Source organism: Gastrolobium bilobum, unplaced genomic scaffold (assembly GCF_033153095.1).
Source record: "Gastrolobium bilobum isolate Gb01-03AN ecotype WA unplaced genomic scaffold, APGP_CSIRO_Gbil_v1 utg44562, whole genome shotgun sequence".
Classification (NCBI taxonomy): Eukaryota; Viridiplantae; Streptophyta; class Magnoliopsida; order Fabales; family Fabaceae; genus Gastrolobium; species Gastrolobium bilobum.
In genome coordinates, this window is record NW_026899602.1 from 1 (window position 1) to 27674 (window position 27674).

Genomic DNA, 27674 nt, shown 5'->3' on the forward strand with positions numbered 1-27674 from the left:
AGCAGCAAACAAAGTAATCATGGACGGTCTTAAAAACCGGATGTTTGAGGTCGAAGAAAGTTGGGTTCAGCAGCTATATTTCGCCCTTTGGGGATACAGAACATGTACCCAAACTGCAACAGGGGAACCCCTTTTCGACTAACATATGGTTGTGAAGCCATGATTCTGGTGGAAATTGGAGAACCTTCTTGGAGGAGGTTGAATAGTGTCAAACAAGGCAAACTACAAAATAGCAAACTGCTGACTATTGAGTTAGATCTTGTTGACGAAGCTAGAGTTATAGCTCACTGCCAGGATATAATGGCCAAACAGCAAACAACGGTCAGATATAATAAAAAAGTGAGATCAAGAATCTTTGAGAAAAATGATTTGGTACTCAGGAGGACATACATTGGCAATAAAAACGCCAGGGACGAAAAGCTAGCTGCAAATTGGGAAGGCCCATACCGAGTTAAAGAGAAGCTCGAAAAAGGAGCTTACATCCTAGAGACAATAGAAGGAAAAGGAATTAAGAGAACCTGGAACACGGATAAGCTAAAGCTATATTACAGCTAAATCCGGGATCCGCCTTATGAGTTTTGCAATAATTCAATTCAGTTATATTTTCCTCTATTAGGGGTTTAACTAAAGCCGAATATGTCGGCAAATTTATGTAGCTAACAATTTGATATCAATAAATGAGGAATTTTTTCTTTTAAAGATTTATCCTTATATATTTCTGATGCATAAATGTAAAATCCGAGGTACAAGTGCAATCTGTCACGATGACTCTGATTAAGTCGAAATGCTTCTTACTTTGGTCAAAGAACCAAAAAGAACAAGTGATAATGTTGTCTTTACCTTAGATAAAATTGGGTTATAAAACTCAAACTACAATAAATGGTTAAGTTAGTAAAGACAAGACCCATTATTAATACAAACTTACCAAAACAGTTAAGTCAAAACAAACATGCGTCATGGAAAATGACATAAAGCGGAATTCGTACAATGCTTTGACCTCGGTCAGGTCAAGAATATAACACTCGTAAAATGCGCGGGTTTAATAAATTTATCTGAGTTGAAAAAATCACCAACGAATAGGGGATAAAACTCAGATAAAACTTAACATATAAGTCGTAAAAGAACGGGTTAAAAAAGTAAAACCTACCCGAGTTGCAACTCAAACAGGATAGAGCAACTCAGACAAGGTTTGAAATACGTGACAATTGCCTAAGTTATAAACTTAGATGACAAAGGCACAAGCCCATTTGTCAAAAAACAATGTCGTACTGAATCTTTAGAAGTGTTCAGTAAAAGTTCCAGGAGAACACGGCATACTATGAAAATCAAATACCTAGATAAATGCATCTATAGTAAATTTAGAAAGTAAGAAATGCAAGGCGTCAAATAATAAGGCGGAATATGAGGAGATAAGAAAGGCTCAACGAGCAAATTAAAAACTGGAGTAAAACCGGCAATATTCAAAATAAGTTAAAAGGGGGCTCAAAGGCCCCAACTAAAAATTACAAAATAAAACCGGCATTCCGGTTCTTCACGCCGCAGGGGTAGCAGGTCGAGTGCTAGCCTCTTCACCTTCCTCCACCATGATTCCCTCTCCGCCTTTTGTCCAAGTAACAGAATCGGAAGCTGGAGATTCTGGGGGAGGACCAACAATCGCGCCTTTGCTGACATAAGCCTTAGGATGTATCCGATTGTGTTAAATTGCAGTTCTGGGTTAACAACCTTCAACTGACTAAGAGCGTTGTCGAAAGAACCCACTACTGACTTTTCAAGTTCAACCTGGTAACGTTGGGCAGTGGATTCAGCTTCTTTCAACTTCGCCTCAACCCCCTCAAACGTAACTTTGAAATCAGTCAATGACTTGTGATTAAAGGCATGTAAGGATTGAAGTTCATTATGCTCTTTTTGAAGGTTGGTGAAATTCTATTTAGCCTTCGCTAACGCTAGAATTGCCTGGTCTTTTTCCTCCTTCACCTGGGCCAAGTCAGCAACGACCTTGGCTTTTTCCCCTTGACATGCATTCAGTTCATTAAGGGTGCGAAGATAGTTATTCTTCAAAGATAGCAGCGGCCTAACCATGGTGGACATTTTCATACGACCCACCTCCATATCCTCCAATTCTTTTACTTGTGTTGAGGTGAAAGGAGACGAGTTAAAGAAAATCTCGGAGGGACAAACGGTATCCCGAAGAACACCAGTTATTTTGGATTTCCATAAAGCATGCTTGGAAATCCTGGAGGATGGTGGAGGCATAGCAGACTTCGACGCAGCCTGGGAAGAAACAGGGGCACCCTTATCAGGATTTCCCTTGGCCTTATCACCAGGGATTCCTCTGTTCTTCTCGGCAGCAAGGGCAAGAGGCTTCTTAGATTTTTCTTCTGGGGCTTTCCTTTTCTTGCCTGTCGAATCAATAACCGCCGCCTTGGAACCCCGGTTTAAAACTGACAGCCAGCTAGGTTGATCGTCCTTTTGACCTTGCTGCCCGTCTTGATGTTGGTCTGCCATATCAGGAACTGCAAAACAAAGCGGTAATCGGGGTCATAAAACGCAATAGCATAAGCATCATAAGTGTAAAAGTAAACATAATTAATTCTGCATCAAGCTCTTCTTCAGACTTATAAATGAGAGATGTGACACTAGCATATTTGAATGACCGCAGATATGTACCAATGGCGATTGCACTATTGATGTCAGCAGGGTTTAACTCCGACTCGTTGAAGCGGTAGTTTGAAGGAGGAAATTGGAAATGGTCAGATGACCAACACAAGGAAAACTTTCCCTCCACATACTCGGTACCACGGTTATAGAGAAACCATACCTCTTTATCGGGATGTGCAGAAACTTTAAAGAACTTATCTTTAAAATTCTTAAAAGACTCAGTGTACACTCGAAAAAGCCTACGACCTGAAATACCCCCTATGGTAACCCAACCTTTTCGTTCTGGCGGTTCACGACCAGTTCGACAGGCTGAAGAGCAAGGTATGCACAAAAATGCTCAAATGCCTTAACAAAACCCCAGCCATTGGGGTGAAGTTAGGTCAGTGATATATGAAGATGATTAAGAATATCCATTTGGAACTCGGTCAAAGGAAACTAAATTCCAAGTTGAGTCACGACATCACTGTAAAAGAAAAAGAAACAAGGGTTCTCTTCTGTTCTCCTAGAGCAAACCGGCTCATCTTCTTGCGGAGGGGCTATATCATAGTTTTCCAGTTGTCCAACGGGAAGACCAGCCACATCATCTGAACTCATCTCGGACATTGTATTTAAACCTCATTACCCAGGGAGACCGGGATACCAGAGAGGCTGTGGGAGACTCAAAACACGACTCGGCAGAACCTGACTCATCTACAGCTTCTTGAGGAGAAGATGCCATAAAACCTAAAACAAAGAAAACAACTCGATCAGAAGAAGATAATGGGCATACCTGGATCAAAAATGCTATCATAAGAATCACTAGAAAAAGATGAAGTCGGCAAGTCGAAGATCATAATGGGATCATTTGCTCCACCAGATGCTGAAGTAGATTCCAGTATATCTCCATGTCGGCAACTAGCCAAAGTAGACTCGGCCAAAGAGTCACATCCTTGCTCGATAAGCTTGGAACTCAGATAGACACAAGAGTAACAAGGAACACTCCTTGGGGGAGGAAAAAAATGGTGGAAATCCCGGACGGAGGACAAACAACTGTGATGGAGCATAGGTCTACTAGAAAACTTGGACCCGGGTTGGGAAATTTGATGAGAAGCACGTTTGTTTAAATTAAGACGACTACTACCCCGGCTTGAGGAACCTCTACCCCGGGAGGGCCCTAACTCCCTACTAAACAACCTGAGCCTCCTCCGAGATCTGCCACCACGGCAACTGCGAAACATGGCTTCACGTTCTTCCTCTTCAGTCCTTGGAATTCCCCAAAGCCAGAAACGAGCACCAGGGGGAATCTTTTTCAAAACTTCAGAATCTTCCTCCTTCTCCCCTTACAAAACAAAGCTGAAGAATGAGGGGTTTTCCCCCTTATTTGGTTAAAAAACGAAATGAGGCCAAGATTTAAAATAGCAAAAAGGGATGACGAAGGCAAGGTGATGAACACTAAAATGCCAGAAGGGAAGCAATACACAACCCATTGAAGGTGCAGACTGTGGGTGTAATGAGAAAACAAAAGAAAATCAATGCAAAGGCTTATACAGGGCAAACAATTCAAAATTGAAAAATCATGCTCGGAGACAGATGACCAAACGTAGGCATCTCAAAACAGAAGCAAAAAAACAGAAGATGAGTGAAATACCTGTTGAAAAAGATGAACTAGCAAGAAGATGGAGAAATGCATTTGAGACGCTGAGACTCGAAGAAATGAAATTGCTGCACAATGCTCAGAAGGAAAACAAAAGCACGTAATATGAGACAGAGGCTTATATAGGCATGAATAGTGACCACTGGATTTATGAATGGCAAAGGTAAGGGCTACTAAGGTCATTACTCTTGTAAGTGGTAAGTGGTAACCGCAGCAATCATGCGAAATAACCGCAGTAGTCGTGGCTAGTAACCATAGTAATCATAGGTGGTAACCACAACACTTACGAATGGCAAAGGTCAGGGACACCAGCGTCTTTGTACTTGAAAAAAGGCAATGATTAGACAACTGAAACGATGCTACTAATAAATGCGCACAAAATGCGAAAATGGCTGCAGTACGCTAAAGCATACGGACAGTAGCACGTGGCAGAAGGGAATGAGTACCACTCATAAACCAACAAACAAGACAATATATACATATACAAAGCTCAACCGAGTTGAACGCCTGATGCTTGGGGCAACCCGCCAGTTGAATCCCAACGACTCAAGCATATCCGTTACCCGGTTGCCTATGTAAAACTATTTGTCGGGTTCATGCAAAAATTCGTCGTCCGCATAACCAATAGGAAAAATCAAGGCACGTGTATAAGGTATGATGCTTGGGGGCAACTCGCCAGTTGGATCCCAGCGACTCAAGCACATCCCAAAGCCGAGATAGGTATAAAGGCTGACGCTTGAGGACAACTCGTCAGTTGGACCCCAACTACTCAAGCTCACCCCTAATCCAGAAAAAAGAGATACGAAAAATATCTCACCGGGTTAATGCTCAGCCCGTCGACATAAGGGGCAAGAGACACCCCGATGGAAAAAACTCCAGAATGTGAGGAGCATGCAATAAATTTTTAGCTACCTAACTTCAACTTTTTGTACATATAGAGTTGGCAAATTTTTGAGTTATTATGTTTAATATAAAAGAAGAAGAACAAAATTTTAATTTAATTACAAAAAAATATAGGCGAACCAGTCCTCCGGACAGACTCCACTTTGCAACCTCTAATTGTCAGCATTATTATATACCAGCATGCAATAAATTTCTATATTTATCCGCACGAAAAAGTTCTTATATTTGCATCTAAGTTTTTATATTTTATTTCAGACATGGACTTTCGTTTATTACAATCAGATTTAAAAAATAATAATAAATAAATATTTTTTGCAAGGATTTGCGTCGTTTGTATTTGAAATTTTACAAATTTGTATTTACAAAAATTAAAATCAGATTTAGGAATTTAATTATAAAAGAAGAATGATGAAACTTAATTTAATTATAAAAATGTTTGGTAGGTCGGCCCTCCGGGCCGAGCCCAGTTTGCCACCTATAACTATTTGCATGTAATAGATTTTTATATTTATTCACAAAAAAGACTCTTATAATTGCGTCTTGGATTTTATATTTTATCTCAGATATGAACTTTCATTTATTACAATTAGATTTACAAAATAATAATAAATAATAATTTTTTTGCAAGGATTTGTGTAGTTAGTATTTGAAATTTTATAAATTTATATTTACAAAAATTGAAATCTGAATTATGAATTAAATTATAAAATAAGAATAGTGGAATTTAATTTAATTATTAAAACGTGTTGGGAGGCGGGGCATGCAGGCCCTCTGAGCCAAGCCCAGTTTGCAACCTTTAACTATCACCGTTTTATGTAAATAATTATTTTTTTGCAAGGATTTGTGTCATTAGTATTTTGAATTTTACAAGTTTGTATTTACAAAAATTAAAATCTGATTTAGGAATTTAATTATAAAAGAATAAGGATAAAAATTTAATTTAATTATAAAAATGTGTTGGTGGGCCGGCCCTTTGGGCCAAGCCTAGTTTGCCACCTCTAACTATCAGCATGCAATAGATTTTTATATTTATCCACACAAAAAGTTCTTATTGTCACTTTTAGGTTTTTATATTTTATCTCATAGACGAACTTTCATTTATTATAATCAGATTTAAAAATAATAATAAATAGTTTTTTTTGCAAGGATTTGTGTCGTTTGTATTTGAAATTTTACAAATTTGTATTTAAAAAAAATCAAAATCAAATTTATGGATTTAATTATAAAAGAAGAAGGATGAAATTTTAATTTAATTATAAAAATGTGTTGGTGGGTCGGCCCTTCGGGTCGAGCCCAGTTTGCCACCTCTAACTATTAGCATGTAATATATTTTTACAATTATCCACAAAAAAAGGCTCTTATAGTTGCGTCAAGGTTTTTATATTTTATCTCAGAGATGGACTTTCATTTATGGCTTTAATGTTTTTAAAGTGAATATAGATAAGTTATCTACATTCGCTCCTAAAACGACGTCATTTTAGGTTAAAAAATTAAAATATTATAATGAAAAAGATTATTATAACGCTGAAATAAATTATAATTACAAAAATATCTTGATTTTTGCCTCAAAACGACGTCGTTTAAGGCTCACTGTATCTACATTGACTATAGAAAAAGCGAACCCTTCATTTATTACAGTTAGATTTACAAAATAATAATAAATAATTATTTTTTTGCAAGAATTTGTGTCGTTATTATTTGGAATTTTATAAATTTGTATTACAAAAATTGAAATATGAATTAGAAATTTAATTATAAAAAAAGAATAATGGAATTTTAATTTAATTATAAAAACGTGTTGGAGGGCGGGGCGCGCAGGCCCTCTGGGTCAAGCCCAGTTTGCAACATTTAACTATCACCATCCTTATATTTTTTGTTTAATCTATAATTTTATATTAAAATTAAAATTTCTTATACATATATATATATATATATATATATCTTTTTCCCATTACAGAAATATTAAATGCTGAACTATTTTTCACTTATCAAGTTCAAAAATCAAATTTATAAAAATTTGAATTTTAAATATTATATAATTTTCCACCTAATAAACATAAATTTAATATTATTAATAGGTTTCATAATTTTTCATACAGAAAGTAGTCATAAACATGCATAGAAGGATGTGCACATTCTCCAAGTAATAATTTCTAGTTTTCATTTACAACATAGGAAATTGTTTTTTTTTACTCTTACATCAAAAGAATGAAAGTTTAATTTATTTCTTATATATTAAATTAAAACTCGTATTGTTATAGTGATTAAATTTTATTTTTATTTTTTTTTACAGAATGATAAATGCCATTTTTTATTTTCGTTGTGCATATTTTTTTATATTTGTAACACAAATATAATGAACAAATATGAGTTGATACTAAAAGTATTCTACTATATCGAATGTTTGGTGAATTGAATTGAATTGCATTTAATCTAATCGAATTTTTTTGTATTAATTAGACATATTTTTGAAAATTTTAATGTTTTTCTCTTTTAATTTATAATTTTTATATTTTTTAATATTGGTTATACATATATATTTAAAACGTTTATGTTAAAAAAATACTTGTGTGGAAATGTTTTTCTCTTTTTGTATTACGTTTTAAAGTTAAATTTTTAATTTATTTAAGGTTTAAATAAGTTATTTCTAATTTTATCATTTAAATTTCAAATTTAAATTATTTTTTATCAACTATACATATTTTTTTATAAATTTTAAATAATTTTTTGTTTAATCTATAATTTAACATATTAAATTTAATTTTATTATATAATTTTTTTCACTACAGAAATATTATGCGGAATTCTTTTTCCACCTATCAAGTTCAAAATTTAAATTTAAAAAGTTTGAATTTTGAAATATTAAATATTTTTCCACCCAATAGACATAATAACAAATATTATGAATAGATTTAACAATTTTTCATACTAAAGTATGTGTATTTGTGACATGTATATTAGACGAAGAGTTGACAAATATCAGAAGAAGAAAAATATGTTGGCTGATGGGATGGGTCGAGACCAATTTGTCATCTCTAACTATCAATATTTTATAGAAGTAGATAATAGGTTTTTATATTTTAAAATACAAAAAAAAAATATTTCTACAGTGATTGCAGATAAGTTATCTGAATTCACTCCCAAAACGATATCGTTCTCAGTTGAAAGATTAAAAATTAGAATGATAAAGACTATTATAACAATGAAATAAATTAAAATTACAAAAATAGATTAAATTTATAATTTATTTTCTACAGAACGATAGATATCATTTTTATTATCTAAGTTTAAAATTTAAAATTTAAATTCTTTTGTATTAAGGATACATATTTTTTGAAAAATTAATTATTTTTATCTTTTCTATAATTTTTATTTTTGTATATTTATTATACATATAAGTTTAAAACTTTTATTTTTGTATATTAATTACCAAATGAAAAGACACAGTAATACATATCCTATTTATACACAAAATAATTCATCTTTTAATAATTAAGTCCAATAGTGGGATATTAATAGGGTTAACAATTATCTACGCAGAAAATAGTGGGATATTAATGATGACCTCTTTTCTCACTTTTAAGTTTAAATTTTGAATTTGAATACTTTTTCACCTACCAATGCAAAAAGTAATGGGATATTAATACTTTTCCACCTACCCATGCAGAAAGTAGTGGATTATTAATACATGTGTCTTCCATTATATATTTTGAACTATTCTTCCCACCCACCTTTTTATATTTATCAACAAAAAATTTTCTTATAGTTGCATCTATATTATTAGGGATAGGTTATTGTGCCTACTCCCATTTTACCTACTTTTGCCTACCCCTTTTGTTACCGTTCGATTATCATCTCATCCAACGATCCATATTTGTGATATAAAATAAATCTTTTTCTCTCTCTCTTTCTTCTCACTTTCTTCCGTACCCTTACTCTTTCCTCCCCTTTCTCTCTTCTGCTGCCATATACCTTCTTCTTTTTTCCTTTATCGTTAATCTTTGCCCAGATGAACGGCGCGGAAGCATTTGAAATCAATTACCACAGCATTTGAAATCATCGTATGATGGTTCCAGAGAATGCCAACATCGCTAATATGGATCGTGATTTACATTTTTTGTGATTTTTCAATCATCGTTTCAATATTTTGAAAAATAAAACAAAACAAAATAATGAATAACCAATCATCAACAATAAAATAGAAACGATTTCGATTGAAAGAATTTCACATCCTTATAACAATTACTAAAGGTTGAATAAAGACGATTTCAAAAACCATTAAGGGTGTGGATCAAAAGAAATTGTTTCAAAAAGCATAAAGGGTGTGGATCCAAAGTAATTGTTTCAAAATCCAGGGCGTGGATCAAAAACGACGATTTCATCCTTATGGTAATTGTTTCAAAAAATCATAAATCCACATAACAAAAAACACAAACTATTTCAGAGAAGGGGCTTATTTGTAGTGCAGACAAGAGTTTTAGCATAAACATGATGTTGTTGAGCAGAAAAATCTCAGCACCATTCCCAGCAGCAAGCAAACCGTGATGCTGTTTGCGGAAGATAAACACATATATGTAATTAATTAGAATATAAAAATATAGATTTAAAAACACCTCCGGTAACCAAAATCAATATTCATTGCGTATCCCTAAACAAAAATCTCCAAAAGGTGCTTATTCCTTAGGGTTCATAGAGCGGGTATTAATTTCACTGAGCATATAGGAACTGATTAAGGATGTGTTGGGATCTGATTCGTTTATTTGTCGTTTCGTTTATTTGAATCTTTCGATTGTTGTATTATGTTTTGTGTTTATTTGTATTTTGTTTTGATGTTGTATTGATGATGTAATTTTTTCATCGATAATGAGGAAGAGAGAAAGTGCATAAGAGAGAAAGGATGCGGGAGAAAGTGAAGAGAAAGAAAAGGAAAAAAAATGTTTATTTTATTTCATAAATATCTACCGTTGGATGAGGTTGTAATCTAACGGTATTGAAGGGGTAGGCAAAGGTAGGTAAAATAAGAGTAGGCACAATAACCTATCCCATATTATTATCTATCTATGTTTTTTATAGTTGTCTCAAAATCGACTTTCTAAAGTGTGTGCATTTGTGGCATATATATATTAGATGAAGAGATGACAAATATTTGAATTATTATATTTAATATTCTAATAAACACTTAGCCACACAAAAACGAGTTTGTTAGACAGTAAATATAAGAAGAAGAAAAATAGGTTGGCGGACAGGATGGGTCGAGACCAATTTGCCATCTCTAACTATCAATATTTTATATCAGCATATAATAGATTTTTATATTAAAAATTACAGAAACATATTTCTACTGTGATTGGAGATAGGTTATCTGCATTCACTCCTAAAATGACATTGTTCTCGGTTGAAAGATTAAAAAATTATAATAATAATAATAATAGGGATAGGATATTGTGACACCCAAGTTATGTTACACCCATGTGACATCCAGTCAATCTCACCGTTAGATCGCTTATGTTGATCCAACGGTTATATTTATTTCCATCTTTGTATGGTCATGATTTCCCAAATTTAATATTTTATATTTATTTCTACCTTTGTATGGTTATGATTTCCCATATTTAATGCTTTCACTTTAAATTTGGGAAATCATGACCATACAAAGATGGAAATAAATATAACCGTTGGATCAACATAAGCGATCTAACGGTGAGATTGACTGGGTGTCACATAGGTGTAACATAACTTGGGTGTCACAATATCCTATCCCATAATAATAATAAAAACTATTATAATCCTGAAATAAATTAAAATTACAAAAATACCTTAATTTCCGTCCCAAAATGTCGTCGTTATGGGTTTAATGCAAATATGTTATTTGCCGTTGTTGCAGAAAAAAGAACCCCTTAAAAATAATAAGTTATTCCTGATTCATATTTTAAAGTCACATATAATTATGTTATCAAAAAAAAAAAGTCACATATAATTTAAAATAATTAAATTTAATTATAAGTATAATTTTACTTTATTTTTAAGTATATATATTCAACTCTTTGGTTATACTTATTTATAATTTTTAAATTATTTTAATTTGGTTATTCATATGTATTTAAAACTTTTATATTAAATATGTTTTTAATAAAATACTTGTACGAAAAAATGTTCTCTTTTTGTATTACTTTTTTAAATTAAAATTGTAATTTATTTTCTTTTAAATATTTTCTTTTAAATTATAAATATGTCATCTATTATTTTTTTTGCATTTAAATTGTTTTTTATCAACTATACATATATCTTTATAATTTTAAATATTTATTTGTTTAATCTATAATTTTATATTAATTTAAATTTTTATATATATATTTTTTCCTACCGCTGAAACATTAAATGCTGAACTATTTTCCGAGTCTTAAAGTTTCAAAATTTAAATTTGAAAAGTTTAAATTTTAAATATTAAATACTTAATAGCAAATATCTTTTTACGATGCATAAGTTAGTTTGTCAGTGGCACTGCTCACTGAATGGTCATTCTTTTTTTAATGATTAAATTTATAATTTATTTTCTACAGAACGGTAGATATCATTTTTAATATCTAAGTTTAAAATTTAAAATTTAAATTCTTTTGTGTTAAGGATACATATTTTTTGAAAAATTAATTATTTTTATCTAAGTTTAAAATTTAAAATTTAAATTCTTTTGTGTTAAGGATACATATTTTTTGAAAAATTAATTATTTTTATCTTTTCTATAATTTTTATTTTTGTATATTGATTATACATATAAGTTTAGAACTTTTTTTTTGTATATTAATTACCAAATGAAAAGACCCAGTAATACATATCCTATTTATACACAAAATAATTTCGTCTTTTAATAATTAAGCCCAATAGTGGGATATTAATAGGGTTAACAATTACCTATGGAGAAAGTAGTGTGATATTAATGATGACTTCTTTTTCCACCTTTAAGTTTAAATTTTGAATTTGAATACTTTTGCACCTACCAATGCAAAAAGTAATGGGATATTAATACTTTTCCACCTACCCATGCAGGAAGTAGTGAATCACTAATACACGTGTCTTCCACTATATATTTTGAACTATTCTTCCCACCCACCAATTTGAAATTTCAAATTTTAAAAATTTCCAAAAGAAGAAACAATTCAAATTCTTCCAAGTGTGAACACAAACCTAAGAATGAAGGAGAGAGTGACACGTCATCAAAGTTGCCAAAGTTTGGATGAAGATTTTATATATTATTGCATTCCTATATTTCTTTATTAAAAAAAATAGTTCTACTAAATAATGTTTCATTTTAATTAGGTAATATTTTTATCTAAGCCATCTAAATACTTTTCCAATGCAGTATCTGGAAAGTTTGAGGGGATATTATGATAAAAACGAATGGATAGATTGCTTGAGTTTGCCTTTTCAAATACTGTTAGTTGTAAAACGAAACAAAGCAACTCTTGGTATTCCATAATCGTAATAATAATAATCAACCATAATATGCTTTACAAACCATTTTTTGATGACTATGATTATGCATGATTATTTTTTGTATATGAAACGTTATTAAGATGACAATCCATTGGTGGCTTGTCCTTTTCCATTGTAGTAATTTAATTAACATGAATATCCATTTAACAACGTCTGTTCATTTCTATATAAATTTTTTAATGCATAATCTTATGGGAAAAAAAAATAAAGACACTCAAAAAATTTAATGACATGGTGGCTCCTTGTTTCCTAAAACATAATGATCAAGACATGGTGGCTCCTTGTTACATGTATTATATGAAACATTTTTTTTGCTTGTATGTGTTTTAATATAAATTTATTTTATTAAATTTTATTTATTTTTCAAAATTAAAACAAAGGAATTAGTATTTGAATTGCTCCTCATTTTTGTTGAGTTAAATTTGGAGGATTTCAATGATTAATAGACTAATACATGTAACAACTATAATTATTATTGGTTCAAGGAATATTAAAAGATATATAGCTTATTCAAGACAAACATGTGAGAACAAAATTCTAGCAACAAAAGTATAGAATTAGAGCAACATTCTAGCTTATTCTATCTTGTCTTCTTCTAAATCACCATTTGAAACTATGTTGCTGGGTTGCATTGATCTAACATCGGGCACACTTCGAACATCCTTTGAAGAAATAGATGATGGTTTTATGAGGTCGAAGTAGTATCATTCATATCAAACTCATCACTTCCACCATCACGGTAAACATATCTGTCAAGAACAAAAATAAATTAAAGAACAACAACAATAGTGAGAAACAAATTATGTATGGACAAAAAAAATAGAAGGGAAAACTCATCTTGCTCTTACAGGTATTAAAGATAGAAAACATAAGGACTTTAAGATAAAAGAGAAATCGTGTTGAATTTTGAGATGGTGCCCAAGGCTAAACATAAATATTTAATCATTTAAAAGTAAGGACATTTTATTATATCATCGCGTTCATGATATTGTGTTATGGAAAAAAAATACTTGTAGAAGAAAAAAAGATAGAGAAGAATGTCATACCTTCCTTTGAGGAAGTAAAGAAATACATATTCTAGTGATTCCAAATTATCCCGTTAGCTTTACTCTACAATAATGCTACAAAAAAATTAAAAAATTACATGTTCATCTAATAGAAGAACAACTTGATAAGATGAAGAAGATAAATAGACAAAGAAGAGAAGAAACATACGCACAAAAGCTAATTACCAAATGAAAAGACCCAGTAACACATATCCTATTTATACACAAAATAATTTCGTAGCCCAATAGTGGGATATTAATAGGGTTAACAATTACCTATGCAGAAAGTAGTGCAATATTAATGATGAACTCTTTTCCCACCTTTAAGTTTAAATTTTGAATTTGAATACTTTTCCACCTACCAATGCAAAAAGTAATAAGATATTAATACTTTTCCACCTACCCATGCAGAAAGTAGTGGATCATTAATACATGTGTCTTCCACTATATATTTTGAATTATTCTTCCCACCCACCAATTTGAAATTTTGAATTTTAAAAATTTCTAAAAGAAGAAACATTTTAAATTCTTTCAAGTGTGAACAGAAAGCTGAAAATGAAGGAGAAAGCGACACGTCAGCAAAGTTTAGTTCTCCTTTCTATATAGTAAGATAAGGAATAATTATGCTCTATTATTCTCCTTTTATTATAGTTAATTATATTTATATCCTCTTCTTAAAAAAAGTATACTTTTGTTTTGTTAAGTATATATATATATATAAGAAAAAAATATTTCTACAGCCACTTTAGATAAGGTTATCTACAGCTACCCAAAAACTACGTCGCTTTGATTAATGAAAGGTGTTTCTGTAATTTTGTTTATTTTTTTTATCATATGCATTTTACTGAAACAACCTTCATTAATTCACCTAAAATTACAGAAACACCCTTCATTAATCAAAACGACGTAGTTTTTGGGTAGCTGTAGATAACTTTATCTAAAGTGACTGTAGAAATGTTTACCGCATATATATATATACATATATATATATAAATAGGGGTGTTCGCGGTCTGGATTAGATCAGTTTTGGAAGTAAAAATCATCTGATCCAATTCCTTCAGTTTAATCATGTAATCATTCATTCGGTTTGAATTTTTTTCCAAATCCGATCCGATCCAATCCAATTTTATTCGGTTTGGATTGGATTGATTTCCGGTTTTTTGAAAAGTCTAAGATTTGTATGATGATTATTGTGCAAATAACATATCTTTTGTATGTATCGGCATTGTAAAGTTTGTATGATGATTATTGTGCAATCTAGAAGCATTATACAACAAAAAGTTAAATTATCATCTTTTTCTTCCAACAAAAAAATTATAATATGGTTGGTTGATATACGAAGTAACCAGTTGTACTATATTAACCTATGTAATAAAATATCATATGTATCTTACCAAAAAGAAAAGAAAAGAAGCATAACATAGATCAAGCACAACCCATTTTCTCCAACATGACAGGTTAATGGGACTTGAATTTAGAATTTTGCTATATGGTTTTTGGGCTATGATTGAGAAAGGCCCAAGTAAGTAGATGGTAAGGTTAGAGAATCATTGGATTAGTTTGGATTGGATTGGTTTTCACCAACTCATCCAAAAACCGATCCAATCCAATTAATTTTTGCGATTTTTTTTTGGTTTTTCGATTTTTTGGTTTTCGGTTAATTCGGTTTTCGATTTTTAGGTTCGGTTACCGCGGTTTCAATCGGTTTGGATCGGTTGATGAACACCTATATATAAATATAAATGGGATAAGATCCTTTGATACCGGTGTCAAATTTTAAAATTTGACACCAAATCCTAACATTTGATTTCCGCCAATTAATGATTATTATTTATTGGAAATCAAACTTATTAATTAATATTAAATTTCAATAAATCATAACCGTTGATTGACGGAAATCAACGGATAGGATTTGGTGTCAAATTTCAAAATTTGACTTCGGTGTCAAAGGATTCTACCCTTATATATATATATATATATATATATATATATATATATATATATATATATATATATATATATATAGGGCAGGTTCTTTTTACACCAGTGTAAAACTAAAAAGTTTTAGTTTTACACATCTCAACCGTTAATAGACATAAATCATCGGTTGGTATTTATAGGGTAATTAATGGTTAATTAATATTAATTAATTCGTATGTCTTCCTATATTATAACCGTTGGATGTATGAAAATCAACGGTTGATATGCGGTGTAAGACTTATTAGTCTTACACCAGTGTAAAATGATCCTGATCCTATATATATAGGGTTCGCTTTTTCTGCAGTTACTGCAAATAAGTTATCTACAGTAAGCCCAATACGACGTCGTTTTGGGGGGGGGAAATCATGGTATTTTTGTAATTTTAATATAGTTCAGGGTTATTATAGTCTTTATAATTATAATTTTTTAATATTTCAATCCCAAAACAATGTCGTTTTGGGAATAAATACAGATAACTTATCTGCAGTAACTGCAAAAATATTTTTCTCATATATATATATAGTAAAACATTTCTCCAGTCAATGAAGATAAGTTATCTCCGGTGAACACAACACGACGTCGTTTTGTGACGGAAATCAAGGTATTTTTGTAACTCTAATTTATTGCAGTGTTATATTAATCTTTATAATTATAATTTTTTAATTTTACGACCCCAAAACGACGTCGTTTTTGGCTCACTGGATATTTGAGAAATATTTTTCCCATATATATACAAAAAATATTTTTGCAGTTACTGCAGATAAATTATCTGCATTTACTCCCAAAATGACGTCGATTTGGGATTGAAAAATTAAAAAATTGTAATTATAAAGACTATAATAACCCTTAAATAAATTAAAATTACAAAATACCATGATTTCCGCCCAAAACGACGTCGTATTGGGCTTATTACAAATAACTTATCTACAGTTTCTGCAGAAAAAGCGAACCCATATATATATGGGTAAAGGATTTCTCCAGTTACCGGAGATAAAGTTATCTCCAGTGAGCTCAAAACGACGTCGTTTTGGGGCGAAAATCAAGGTGTTTTTGTAATTATAATATATTGCAGGGTTATATTAGTCTTTATCATTATAATTTTTTAATCTTATAACCCCAAATTGACGTCGTTTTGAGCTCATTGGAGATAACTTTATCTCCGGTGACTGGAGAAATACTTTTCCCTATATATATGTGTGACTTATCATTTCTCAAGTTGCTTGAGATAATTTTATCTTCGGCTACTAAATCATAACTGTACAAAGATGGATCAATGGTGATAAAGGAAGAGAGAGAAAAAGAGAATCATAACTATTCAAAGGTGAATCAATTAATATAAGGAAATAAATAAATAAAATGACGTAGTTTTGGGTGGCCGGAGATAAACTTATTTCAAGTTGCCAGAGAAATATTTTTCCCACACACACACACATATACATATATATAGGGGTAAATATTTTTACAACCACTTTAGATAAGGTTATCTACAGCTACCCCAAAAACTACGTCGTTTTGATTAATGAAGGGTGTTTCTGTAATTTTGAGTGAATTAATGAAGGATATTTTCGTAATTTTATTTTTTGACAGGGCAGAATCCTTTGACACATGTGTCAAACTTTAAAATTTCTCGAATGATAACAGTTGATTTTCGTCAATCAATGGTTATCAATTTTTTGGGAATCAAACTTATTAATTAATCATTAATTCACAATAAATGATATTGATTGACGAAAATCAACGGTTATAATTTGGTTTCAAATTATATATATATAGGGAAAAGTATTTCTCCAGTCACCGAAGATAAAGTTATCTCCAGTGAGCTCAAAACGACGTCGTTTTGGGGTTATAAGATTAAAAAATTATAATGATAAAAATTAATATAACCCTGTAATATATTATAATTACAAAAACACCTTGATTTCCGCCCCAAAACGACTTCGTTTTGAGCTCACTGGAGATAACTTTATCTCTGGTGACTGGAGAAATCCTTTCCCCATTATATATATGGGATTTACATTTCTGCAGCTGCTGTTGTACGTGCAGCAATCAAATATTTGCCATATATATTTTGAAAGCATTAAATACGGGGAATCATAATTGCCATCAATCAAATTTTTTAATTAATTATTAATTCTCAATAGATCACAATCATTGATTGGCAAAAATTAATAATTATGATTTGATATCAAATTTCAAAGTTTGATATTGATATCAAAGAGTTTTATCTGTTTTTATAATATGAGAAATATTAGTCTCTAAAAATATAGGAAAAAATATTTATGTTTTTGCTACAAAAAAATTTATCTACTACACTCACATAAAAATAAGTGAGTCTTTTTGAGAAAAGATTAATCAAACTCGTATTTACTTTTACTTGAGTATGATAAAGAAATTTTTCCTACAGTATGCAAAAATATATTTGGTAACTTTCTTAATATTTATAAAAAAAATTCATCAATTTTTTTGAATCAAAAGGAATATTTGTTTAAAAAAAAGAAATCCACGTGGCAGTTTCTTATGGGCTTACTGTCACGGCTCCAGTGGGGTCAGCTTTGGTGTGTTCAAAGCACGTCTCGTATTTCACTCTCAGCCCTAAGCCATTTCGCATATCGCATCGTTAAAACCATTTGCATTTGCGAAAGGTCCTCACTTCTCCAACAAACTCGCGCAGCCACCCACATTCCTTTCGAAGGTTAATAAAATCTGTTCTCTATTGTTTGATCTTGGTCTCTCGTTTTTTTTAACCCATTGATCTTTTGTTTTTCGCTTCTGGGGTTGTCGTTTTCTGAGTGTAGTATCCAAAACTGTTGCATTGGCTTCATCTGTAAGCAAAATCTATTTTTTTGTTGTTTTTTTGAAGTGGGTTTGTAGAAAGTGCTTTCCTTTTCACTCTTCCATTGATCTATCAATGTTTCAATGAATTAGTAGTTTTGGGTGGTTTTTTTTTTTTTCTCTCTTCTATTTCAATTTCGTTTGTTATCATGGCCCTCGCTAATTGATATGTTTGTAAAACTTGAGATTTTAATGTTCTGTTTTTTTCAGAGTTTTGTTTGCTTTTGAAGTTGTGTTGCTATATGATATCTCACAAAATGGGTTTTTTTTTTTTTTGGTGATTTATACTGATCATTATTTTAATATAAAAAATATGAAAGATTAATAGTTATAGTGATCATTATTTATGATTTATAATGTTTCATTTTCTGCCTTTTTGGATGACATAACATGACTGATTGATTGTGACTCTTAAGAGTACTTTTATAATATGTATAAATATTGTTAGAGAATAATATAAATCATTAAAGAAGTCTTCACCCAACACCTTGAGGTTTTGGGTTGAAGTGGTTCTTTACATGGTATCAGAGCCTCGTGTCCCAGGTTCGATCCTCACCGCCTCCCACTTTAAAGTGGAATTAAAAAAAAAAGCACAAGGTAAAACCAAAAACATTGGGCCTGTGCAATATCCACACTTCTAGTCCAAAGGGCTCTTGCGTGAGGGGGTGTGTTAGAGAATAATATAAATCATTAAAGAAGTCTTCACCCAACACCTTAAGATTTTGGGTTGAAGTGGTTCTTTACAAGTATAACAGAAGCTTTCTTGTATATAAATGACACGATTGCTGATTATTAATCATGTTAATGTTTAGGAGCTGTTACGTGATATGTTCCATTTTATCATGGAAAAACGTGAATTTATTATTACAGCTACTCCTTTGATATTAGAGCTTGTCAATGTTGGTATGATATGATTTTTATGTTTTTTTTTTCTTTTCCTGTTGTTTGCCTTGCCCGGCTGTGACTTGCCTCTGACATTGTTTGGTTATTGTTTATTATTTAATATAATGAACTAAACAAGTGGATACATACATTACAATGAAGGATTATTTCTGCTTACTTTATATTTCAGTTTACAATAAACCTTTCTTGCTTGTTTAGATTTTTACCATGTGTTTTGTGTCTGTTCTGTTTGATCACATTCTTATTTTTATCTTCCTTATTTGACATTGGGTATGTGCATTGTTCAGGAAAGTCACAATGGTTGATCAGGTTCAGCACCCTAGAATCATGGAGAAGGTTGCAGGCCAGCTCCATCTCCGTTCTGGTGTTTCCTTGTACCACAGGCGCTCATTTGGGAATTACTCGAATGCTGCATTGCAGTATCCAGTGATGCCAGCATGCAGAGCTACAACTGATTTTTCTACTGTTGCAACAACAGGCTCTCCTATCTTTGTTGCAGCTCCTGCAGAGAAAGGAAACTTTATGGTTGACTTTCTCATGGGTGGAGTTTCAGCTGCTGTATCTAAAACTGCTGCTGCTCCCATTGAACGAATTAAGCTTTTGATCCAGAACCAGGATGAGATGATTAAAGCTGGTAGACTTTCTGAGCCCTATAAGGGTATTGGTGATTGTTTCAAGCGAACAATGCAGGATGAGGGTGTTGTTGCCTTATGGAGGGGCAACACTGCAAATGTCATCCGTTATTTCCCCACTCAGGTTACTTAATTTGTTTTTATCCCTTTTGATTTTTACCCTGCCCCTTTACAACTCTTTTGGTTTATTTTATGTGATGCTAAATTTGCAATTCAAATTCTACTAGGCTTTGAACTTTGCATTCAAAGACTACTTCAAGAGGCTTTTCAATTTCAAGAAGGATAAGGATGGTTACTGGAAATGGTTTGCTGGCAACTTGGCCTCAGGAGGTGCTGCTGGTGCCTCATCCCTTGCATTTGTTTACTCCCTTGACTATGCCCGTACCCGTCTGGCTAATGATTCAAAGGCTGCTAAGAAGGGTGGAGAAAGGCAATTCAATGGTCTTGTTGATGTTTACAAGAAGACATTGGCATCTGATGGTATTGCTGGTCTTTACCGTGGTTTCAACATTTCCTGTGTTGGAATCATTGTGTATCGTGGTCTCTACTTCGGAATGTATGATTCCCTGAAGCCAGTTCTCCTGACTGGATCTTTGCAGGTTGGTTTCATCTCTCTTATTATGCATTATCTTCTGTGTCATGCAATTTGAGAAAATTCTTCTAGTATGACCAACTCAAGTGTGTTAGTATGTATTTTTGCTCTCGTTTTTTTTTTTTAAACAAAATAAGGGGGCGAACCGGAGCAGTGGTAAAACTGTTCCTTCATGACTGAAAGGTCATGGGTTCGAATACAGGAAACAGTCTCTTTGCAATTATGCAAGGGTAAAGCTGCGTACAAGGATTTCCTCCACCCCACACTCGCTAGTCGGGTTTAACGGGAAGTGGTTTTCGCTAGTCGGGTTTAACGGGGAGTGGTTTCAAACAAAATAAGAGGGCAATCTTGGTGTAGTGGAAAAACTATTTCTATTGTGACTAAAAGGTTACGGGTTCGAATTTGGAGAATAGTTTTTTTTGCATATATGCAAAGGTAAGGCTGTATATAAGAATTGCCATCACTCCGCCCTCGCTAGTCAGGTTTTAATGGGGAGTGGTATTGTTTAACAAATTGATGCAAAGTAGGTTCTTTTGATTTTTCTTTAGAACTTAAATCATTTGCTGACAGTTATTACCATTTTCCTTGATCATTACAGGATAGCTTTTTTGCTAGCTTTGGTCTTGGGTGGCTCATTACCAATGGTGCAGGTTTAGCATCATACCCAATTGACACTGTTAGAAGAAGAATGATGATGACCTCTGGTGAAGCCGTCAAGTACAAGAGCTCCATGGATGCATTTGCACAAATCCTCAAGAACGAGGGTGCCAAGTCCTTGTTTAAGGGAGCTGGTGCTAACATCCTCCGTGCTGTTGCTGGTGCTGGTGTGCTTGCTGGTTATGACAAGTTACAGGTGATAATGTTGGGGAAGAAGTACGGTTCCGGTGGTGCTTAGTTAATTTTTCAGAGCCTTATTCGTATTTTAGCTTTAGATGGTGATGAAGATCATTTAGTTATGAGAAATGACTAATCATGGCGGCAAATTTTGCTCAATAATTTTACTCGATGGGATTTGGTCCCAAACCCGTTTTTTATTTTTAACTTTGGATCAGAATTTTATATTTCAAGCATGATTTATTGAGTGGCAGGCAAAGCAATTGTCACTTTGAATTACATTTTGTTTGATTTGGAATTTTGAGAGATGCTCTATATTTTATATATTATTCTTGCGTTATTGTTATCTCTAGTTTAAAATGCTTTTGCACCATTTGATTTTTGTACGCGCCTTACAACGGAACGAAGAAAAACTATTAGCACGGTGGAGGCTTAGATTCGTTATTATTCCTATGTTTCAGTCCCTTTTTAGTCTTTTTCCTTTTCATTTCTCCCTTTCTTTTTCTTTATCCTTTTTCCCATCTTTTTTCTTTTCTATTTATTTATTTATATTGTTTATACCCATTTTATTTTTATATATTATTATTATTATTTTATTTATTTTTATTTTTATTTTTATCCCTTTGTATATTTCATTTGAGTTTATTTACAATTGACCCAATTAATTTGGGGTAAATGTGTTCTTGACGTTGAAGATAGTAAATCTCTTTGAACCAAGTTGATCATTGTTTATTGGGTAGTTTTTTTCACATCCCACTAGTCATCTTCATTCCTTTCTCTATCTCCCTCGCATTCTCTTATTTTTTTCTCAAGATATTGGTAATGTGAAGAAATGTTAACTGAAAGCTCTAGGCTTTGTTTAATTATAATGATAGTGGGAAGAGACACTCGGAAAAGATAAAACGTGTATTGATGGTATTTTTTGTTCACAAGATATAATTTTTCATGCAGAAAACTTACATTTAGTAAGTTTGTTTTGTTCATTGTGTCTACTATAAAATTAATAACAAAAACACAAGCTAAAATGTTTTAATAAAAGAATGTTCACGAAAAGAAAGTACAGTTTAGTTTTTCACAAAAAAAAGTACAGTTTTGTTTGAAAAAGAAAAAGAGAAGGGGGATATGTATTTTTTAACAAACAAGTGGTTGATTCTACACATCGTAAAAGAAAAGAAAACCTGTGAGAAAATAGGAAACTCATTTGATGTATATGTTCCTATGTACTACTTTTCTTAAAATTATTTTAATTTTCTTAGGGGTATCAAAGTCTAACCTTGTATCTTGAACTACTTTTTGTTATTATTTTAATTTACCTTTATTGGGTAATCTAACCCTGTATCTCTTCAGCTTTGTCTGTTTTCATTTGTTTTTTATTTTATATATTTGAGGTACACTTGCCTATATCTTTTCCTTATTGTTTAATTAACTTCCCAATAAATCTCTAGACCCAAGAACAAATAGAATTTCAACAACTAATTTACCCTTATTTTTAAAAAAAATATTTGTCCAATACAAAGATAACATTATCCATTATATACATTAAAAAGTCAGCAAATAAAATAATAATATTTTTTTATGTGAAGGCGTGCCTTTAACTTTATATTCTGAATCACGCTTTATATACAACAAGGGTGAAGCTGCAATTATGAACATAACATTAATCAAAATACAAAACTCTCCTCTCTCTTATTTCTTTGTTTGGGTTAACCACTTTCTACCATTGGTCACCAAAATTAGCTCCTTTCCTTTTATATTCCAAATTATTTGCACTAAACATTCTCAGATTTATAACAACATCATAGAATTCTACCTATCTCTATTTTCCTATTGCACCCAAACACCCTAGCTTTTTTTAGGAAGGTTGAGAGTACAATTATACAAAGGCCACATTGGAGTTTTCAAAGAGAGTTGAATCGTTGAACGAGACACCCCTTTTGTTAATTAATTAGCCCTATTCATGATTTACCTTTTATAAAGTTGTTGGTAGTTTGGGGACCAAACCCTGGTTGGAGATTTTAGGTCTACAATTGGTATTATAGGTACACAGATTGTAGCTTCAATTGCAGCAGAGATTTCCCTCTGATAAATGCGGCTTCCACAGATTTTACATGCCATTCAATTCATATGTGATATGTGCACTATATTTATTACCACTTGTTAAATGTTTCGGTTTTAAGGGAATGCATTTATTTATGATGCTATTGCATAACAGAATGAAGTTGCATGCAGAAATTCTGTTTGAAAGCTCTATTTTAATCTGAAACAAATTAACTAGGCAGCAACTATTTTATTTTTTATTTTTTATGTATATATTATGATGCTATTGCATAATAGAGTGAAGTTGCATGCAGAAATTCTGTTTGAAAGCTCTATTTTAATCAGAAACAAATTATTAACTAGGCAGCAACTATTTATATATATATATATATATATATATATATATATATATATATATATATATATATATGTATATGTGTGTGTGTGTTTTCTTAACATTTCCAAGTGTTGCCAAATATATATAGGGTATTTGCTAGTTGCTATGTTAATTAGCTTGGTTTCTATTTCTAATTTATACTTTTTGAAATAAGGATTTCTACATAACTTTGTAGCACTTGCACTCTCGTGGTTGATAATATTTAATAAAATTGTAATTGTGTAATCCATCGATGAATTTATTAAAACGTCAAAAAACTACGTGGATTGTGGTGTCATTTCTTTAAAACGTTTGTTTAAAGTTTCAATGGAGAGTGAAAGATGTCCATGACAACGAATACATGACACTTATGTTTGTTTCTCAACAAAATAAATAATTTTAAATTGAAAGTTGTTTGATATCAGAGGATTAAGTGTTACTGTAGGTTCTGTGGGTTAATGGTATCTATGGAGCTAACGATGTCCAACGAGGAGGTAGCGTAGATTACTGGCATGATGAGTGACAAAAATATCAAAAGGGATGTCGTGTGTGTCCAGTAATACGTGGCAAAGTAGGCGGACTCTCCCATCTCACTGAAAAACCAGTCAGCCTCCGTTCTATTTTTTAAAATGGGTTGAAAAACTCGGTCCGCCAATTCAAACATGTTTTACATTATCTCGCTTGTCCTGTCATTAATCTGTCAAAAAATGAGCCAACCTGTCCCGCTCCGCTTCACTTTTGAGAGTGAACTGTAAAAACTCAGTCCGCCCTGCTTTATTAGTGGGCGGGTCGACCCGTCGATCCGAGTTCATTTTGTCGGCTCTAGTAATAACAAAGAGATTATGATTTCTAGATACAAATTTATGAGGTTTAACCTTTCATTTATACATAGTTTTATCCAATGTTATTAAAACCGGCCCGGTCGAGGTACTGGGTCACTGGTTCAACCGCATGACCCGATAATTATATGTAATTTTACAATTTATATGAAAAAATTATAAACATACTCAAATATCTAAGCAAAAATGACAAAAAATTCAAATATTTTAATATAAAAAATAATGAATCACATATTATTATACAATAAAGGATCAAACAAAAATATAATGATCGTGATACGGGGCTTTAGGTTCAGAAAATGACATGTCTAACTATAAATCAAATCAAAATTTCTGCATAGTGCATAATTGAGATATTATTAGTGTTATAGGTACATAACTTATGTAAGTCAATAAGAAAAATATATATTTAAATATGTCCATTATGATATTTTTTTTTGAAAAAAAATTTAGAATTTTTTTTGGAAGCGGGCCGGGTCACCAGTTAACCGATCGGGTCACCGGTTTTCATGAAAACCGGCCGGGTCGGACCGGGTCGCACCGGTTCTGATGTATGGCCAGTCCGTTGCTTGAACCAGACCGGTTATATGACCGATTTACCGGTTCCCGGGTCGACCCGGCCGGGTCGGTTCGATTTTAATAACACTGGTTTTATCTAAAGGTGGATAAATGCCATTTTGCCTAGCTGCAAAGCATAGTTATCAGTATCGTATGATATACGATACAATACAATTCACAAGCCCAGTGACACGTATCGTGATGTATATTAGAAAGGAGTTTGTATTGGACAATATGATACTATATCGAATGATACGATACGAAAATTAAATTAAAATTTGTAATTTTTAACGTAACAAAAAAATAAAGATTTGATTTTTAATTTAAATTAAAAAACGTCTAAAAAATTATTATTATTAAGGAAAAGAAAATAAAGATTTGATTTGTGCTTCAAACTCAAAAATTAATATGAAATATCTGTATTAATAAAGAAAATAATTAAATAAATATTCTAAATCTCTTCAATCTCTAAGGAATAAAGATTTTATTTTTGAAAACCATTCAGAGGCTATGAGCTTCCAGCGAATCCGGCGAATCCAGCCAAAAAGAATAATAAGGAAAAAAGACTTCATATTGTTGAAGAAGAATTGAGAGATGAGTCAAATGACTACCTTAGGGGGCGTTTAGTACCAGAGAATTTTTTTTATCCTAGAATTAATTATTACTGGAATGTAGTGGAGAATATATTTTACTGGAATATTATTAAAAAGGTATTTGATAGATCTATATTTTCCCGAAAAAATAAAGTCAATTTTACTGAGTTTGTGTTTGGTTGATTATGAAATATTAATGGAAATGTGAGGTTATCTTACTAAAATAACCTCACCTTCATCTTTTGATTCAAATATTACAATTAACGTGTTGAAGATTTTGGGTGGTTTGGTAGATTCACCTTTTGCTTTCCCGGGAACTCAACAAATCCACATATTTTATGGATCAAACATTTGTCATACTGTACAGAAATTAACACACACACATTTTCCCGGCAAGAAATTTGCTGTGGAAAGTTATCACATTTGAGCTACCAAACGTTGCTAACATTTTTCCCCCACCATGCATTCCCGGTCATTCTAAAAAAAGTCGCATAGCAAACGCGCCCTTTAATGAGAAGGATGATGGATTAGTTATGTCACTGATAGATGCTGATAGTAATAGTAGTGATGATATTAGTTTTAATGATTGATGATAAGGAGAATAAATAACTTGTTTACACTTTTTTTTTTTTTAGAAATATTCCAATCGGTTCATCGCTTCGCAACTAATCCGATTAGGGACGGGTTTAGGATTAAGGCTTTAAACTCCTCCCAAGAGTGATACTGAGGAGATTCGAACATATGCTCTCACCCCCACCTGCTTAGCTCCCATGCACGAATTGAGCTACCACAATTTGATAACTTATTTACACTTTAGTTACTCATGTATTTTGCTTATTGAATCCTTTTTGGAATTTGGATTTATATGATATTAATTATATTATATATTTTTAAATTATTTTTTATTATATTTCTGTATCTTATAATTTGATATTCACGATAGTCAACACAAAAAATTACTTAAATAATATATGATACATATTGCGATTGAACAACTTTACTGCAAAGAGCTCGTAACATAGTTTTTTTAAGAAAACAAAATACAAAAGTGAAATAAATTTTCTTAATAAGAACCCGAGATTTCTTTCTACTTGATGGTTACCACTTACCATTCAAAAGAAAGCATTTGCCATGATTGCCACGAGTTGTTTTTAGTTGGAAACGAATTAGATTTTATTTCAATAATTTATTCATCCCGTATGATATATTTTATTTATTTATTTCTTTTATTATACTTTTTAATATGGTGAGACTATTTATTTCTTTATTTTCTTAATAGTTAAGTTTTTGAAGTGATATTTAAATCATAAAGCTTACTCAAGGTTGAAAATTGAATTAAACTTTATATTTTATGCTTACATTTACTACATTATTATTTATTTAATATAACTCACAATCTTTTTAATGAAAAATACTAATAACACTTATTGATATTTTCTTGTAATATTTGTTATTATTAGATTAAGTTCAGATTATTGAATGAAATAAACATAAAAGTTTATTTAATGATAAAATTAATATTAAAAGAGGAATAGATTATATTTACAATTTGATTTTATAGATGGTGGGATCATTAGGTCCAATAAGAAAAAAGACCCTACTATCTCTTTTCCGTTAATATAATTCTTTACAATCATTTTTGTTATTATTAAATTAAAATCAAATTAATAATTACAAAATAGCATCAAGTAAAAATCATATAAAAAATAGATTAATAATATTTCTAATTATTAATTTATATAAATACATAACAAGCAACAAGATATT

The 27674-nt window shown here is 31.6% G+C and overlaps 1 protein-coding gene across 1 annotated transcript; it reads left to right on the forward strand.

Moving 5' to 3' along the window:
• The first annotated feature begins 18370 nt into the window (after nucleotides 1-18370).
• LOC133291846 (ADP,ATP carrier protein 1, mitochondrial-like) lies at nucleotides 18371-21680 on the forward strand. Its single transcript, XM_061490174.1, has 4 exons — nucleotides 18371-18390; nucleotides 19734-20202; nucleotides 20306-20677; nucleotides 21269-21680. Exons 2-4 carry the CDS (start codon nucleotides 19744-19746, stop codon nucleotides 21563-21565), a joined length of 1128 nt encoding a protein of 375 aa, XP_061346158.1. The 5' UTR covers nucleotides 18371-18390; nucleotides 19734-19743; the 3' UTR covers nucleotides 21566-21680.
• The last annotated feature ends 5994 nt before the right edge of the window (nucleotides 21681-27674 follow it).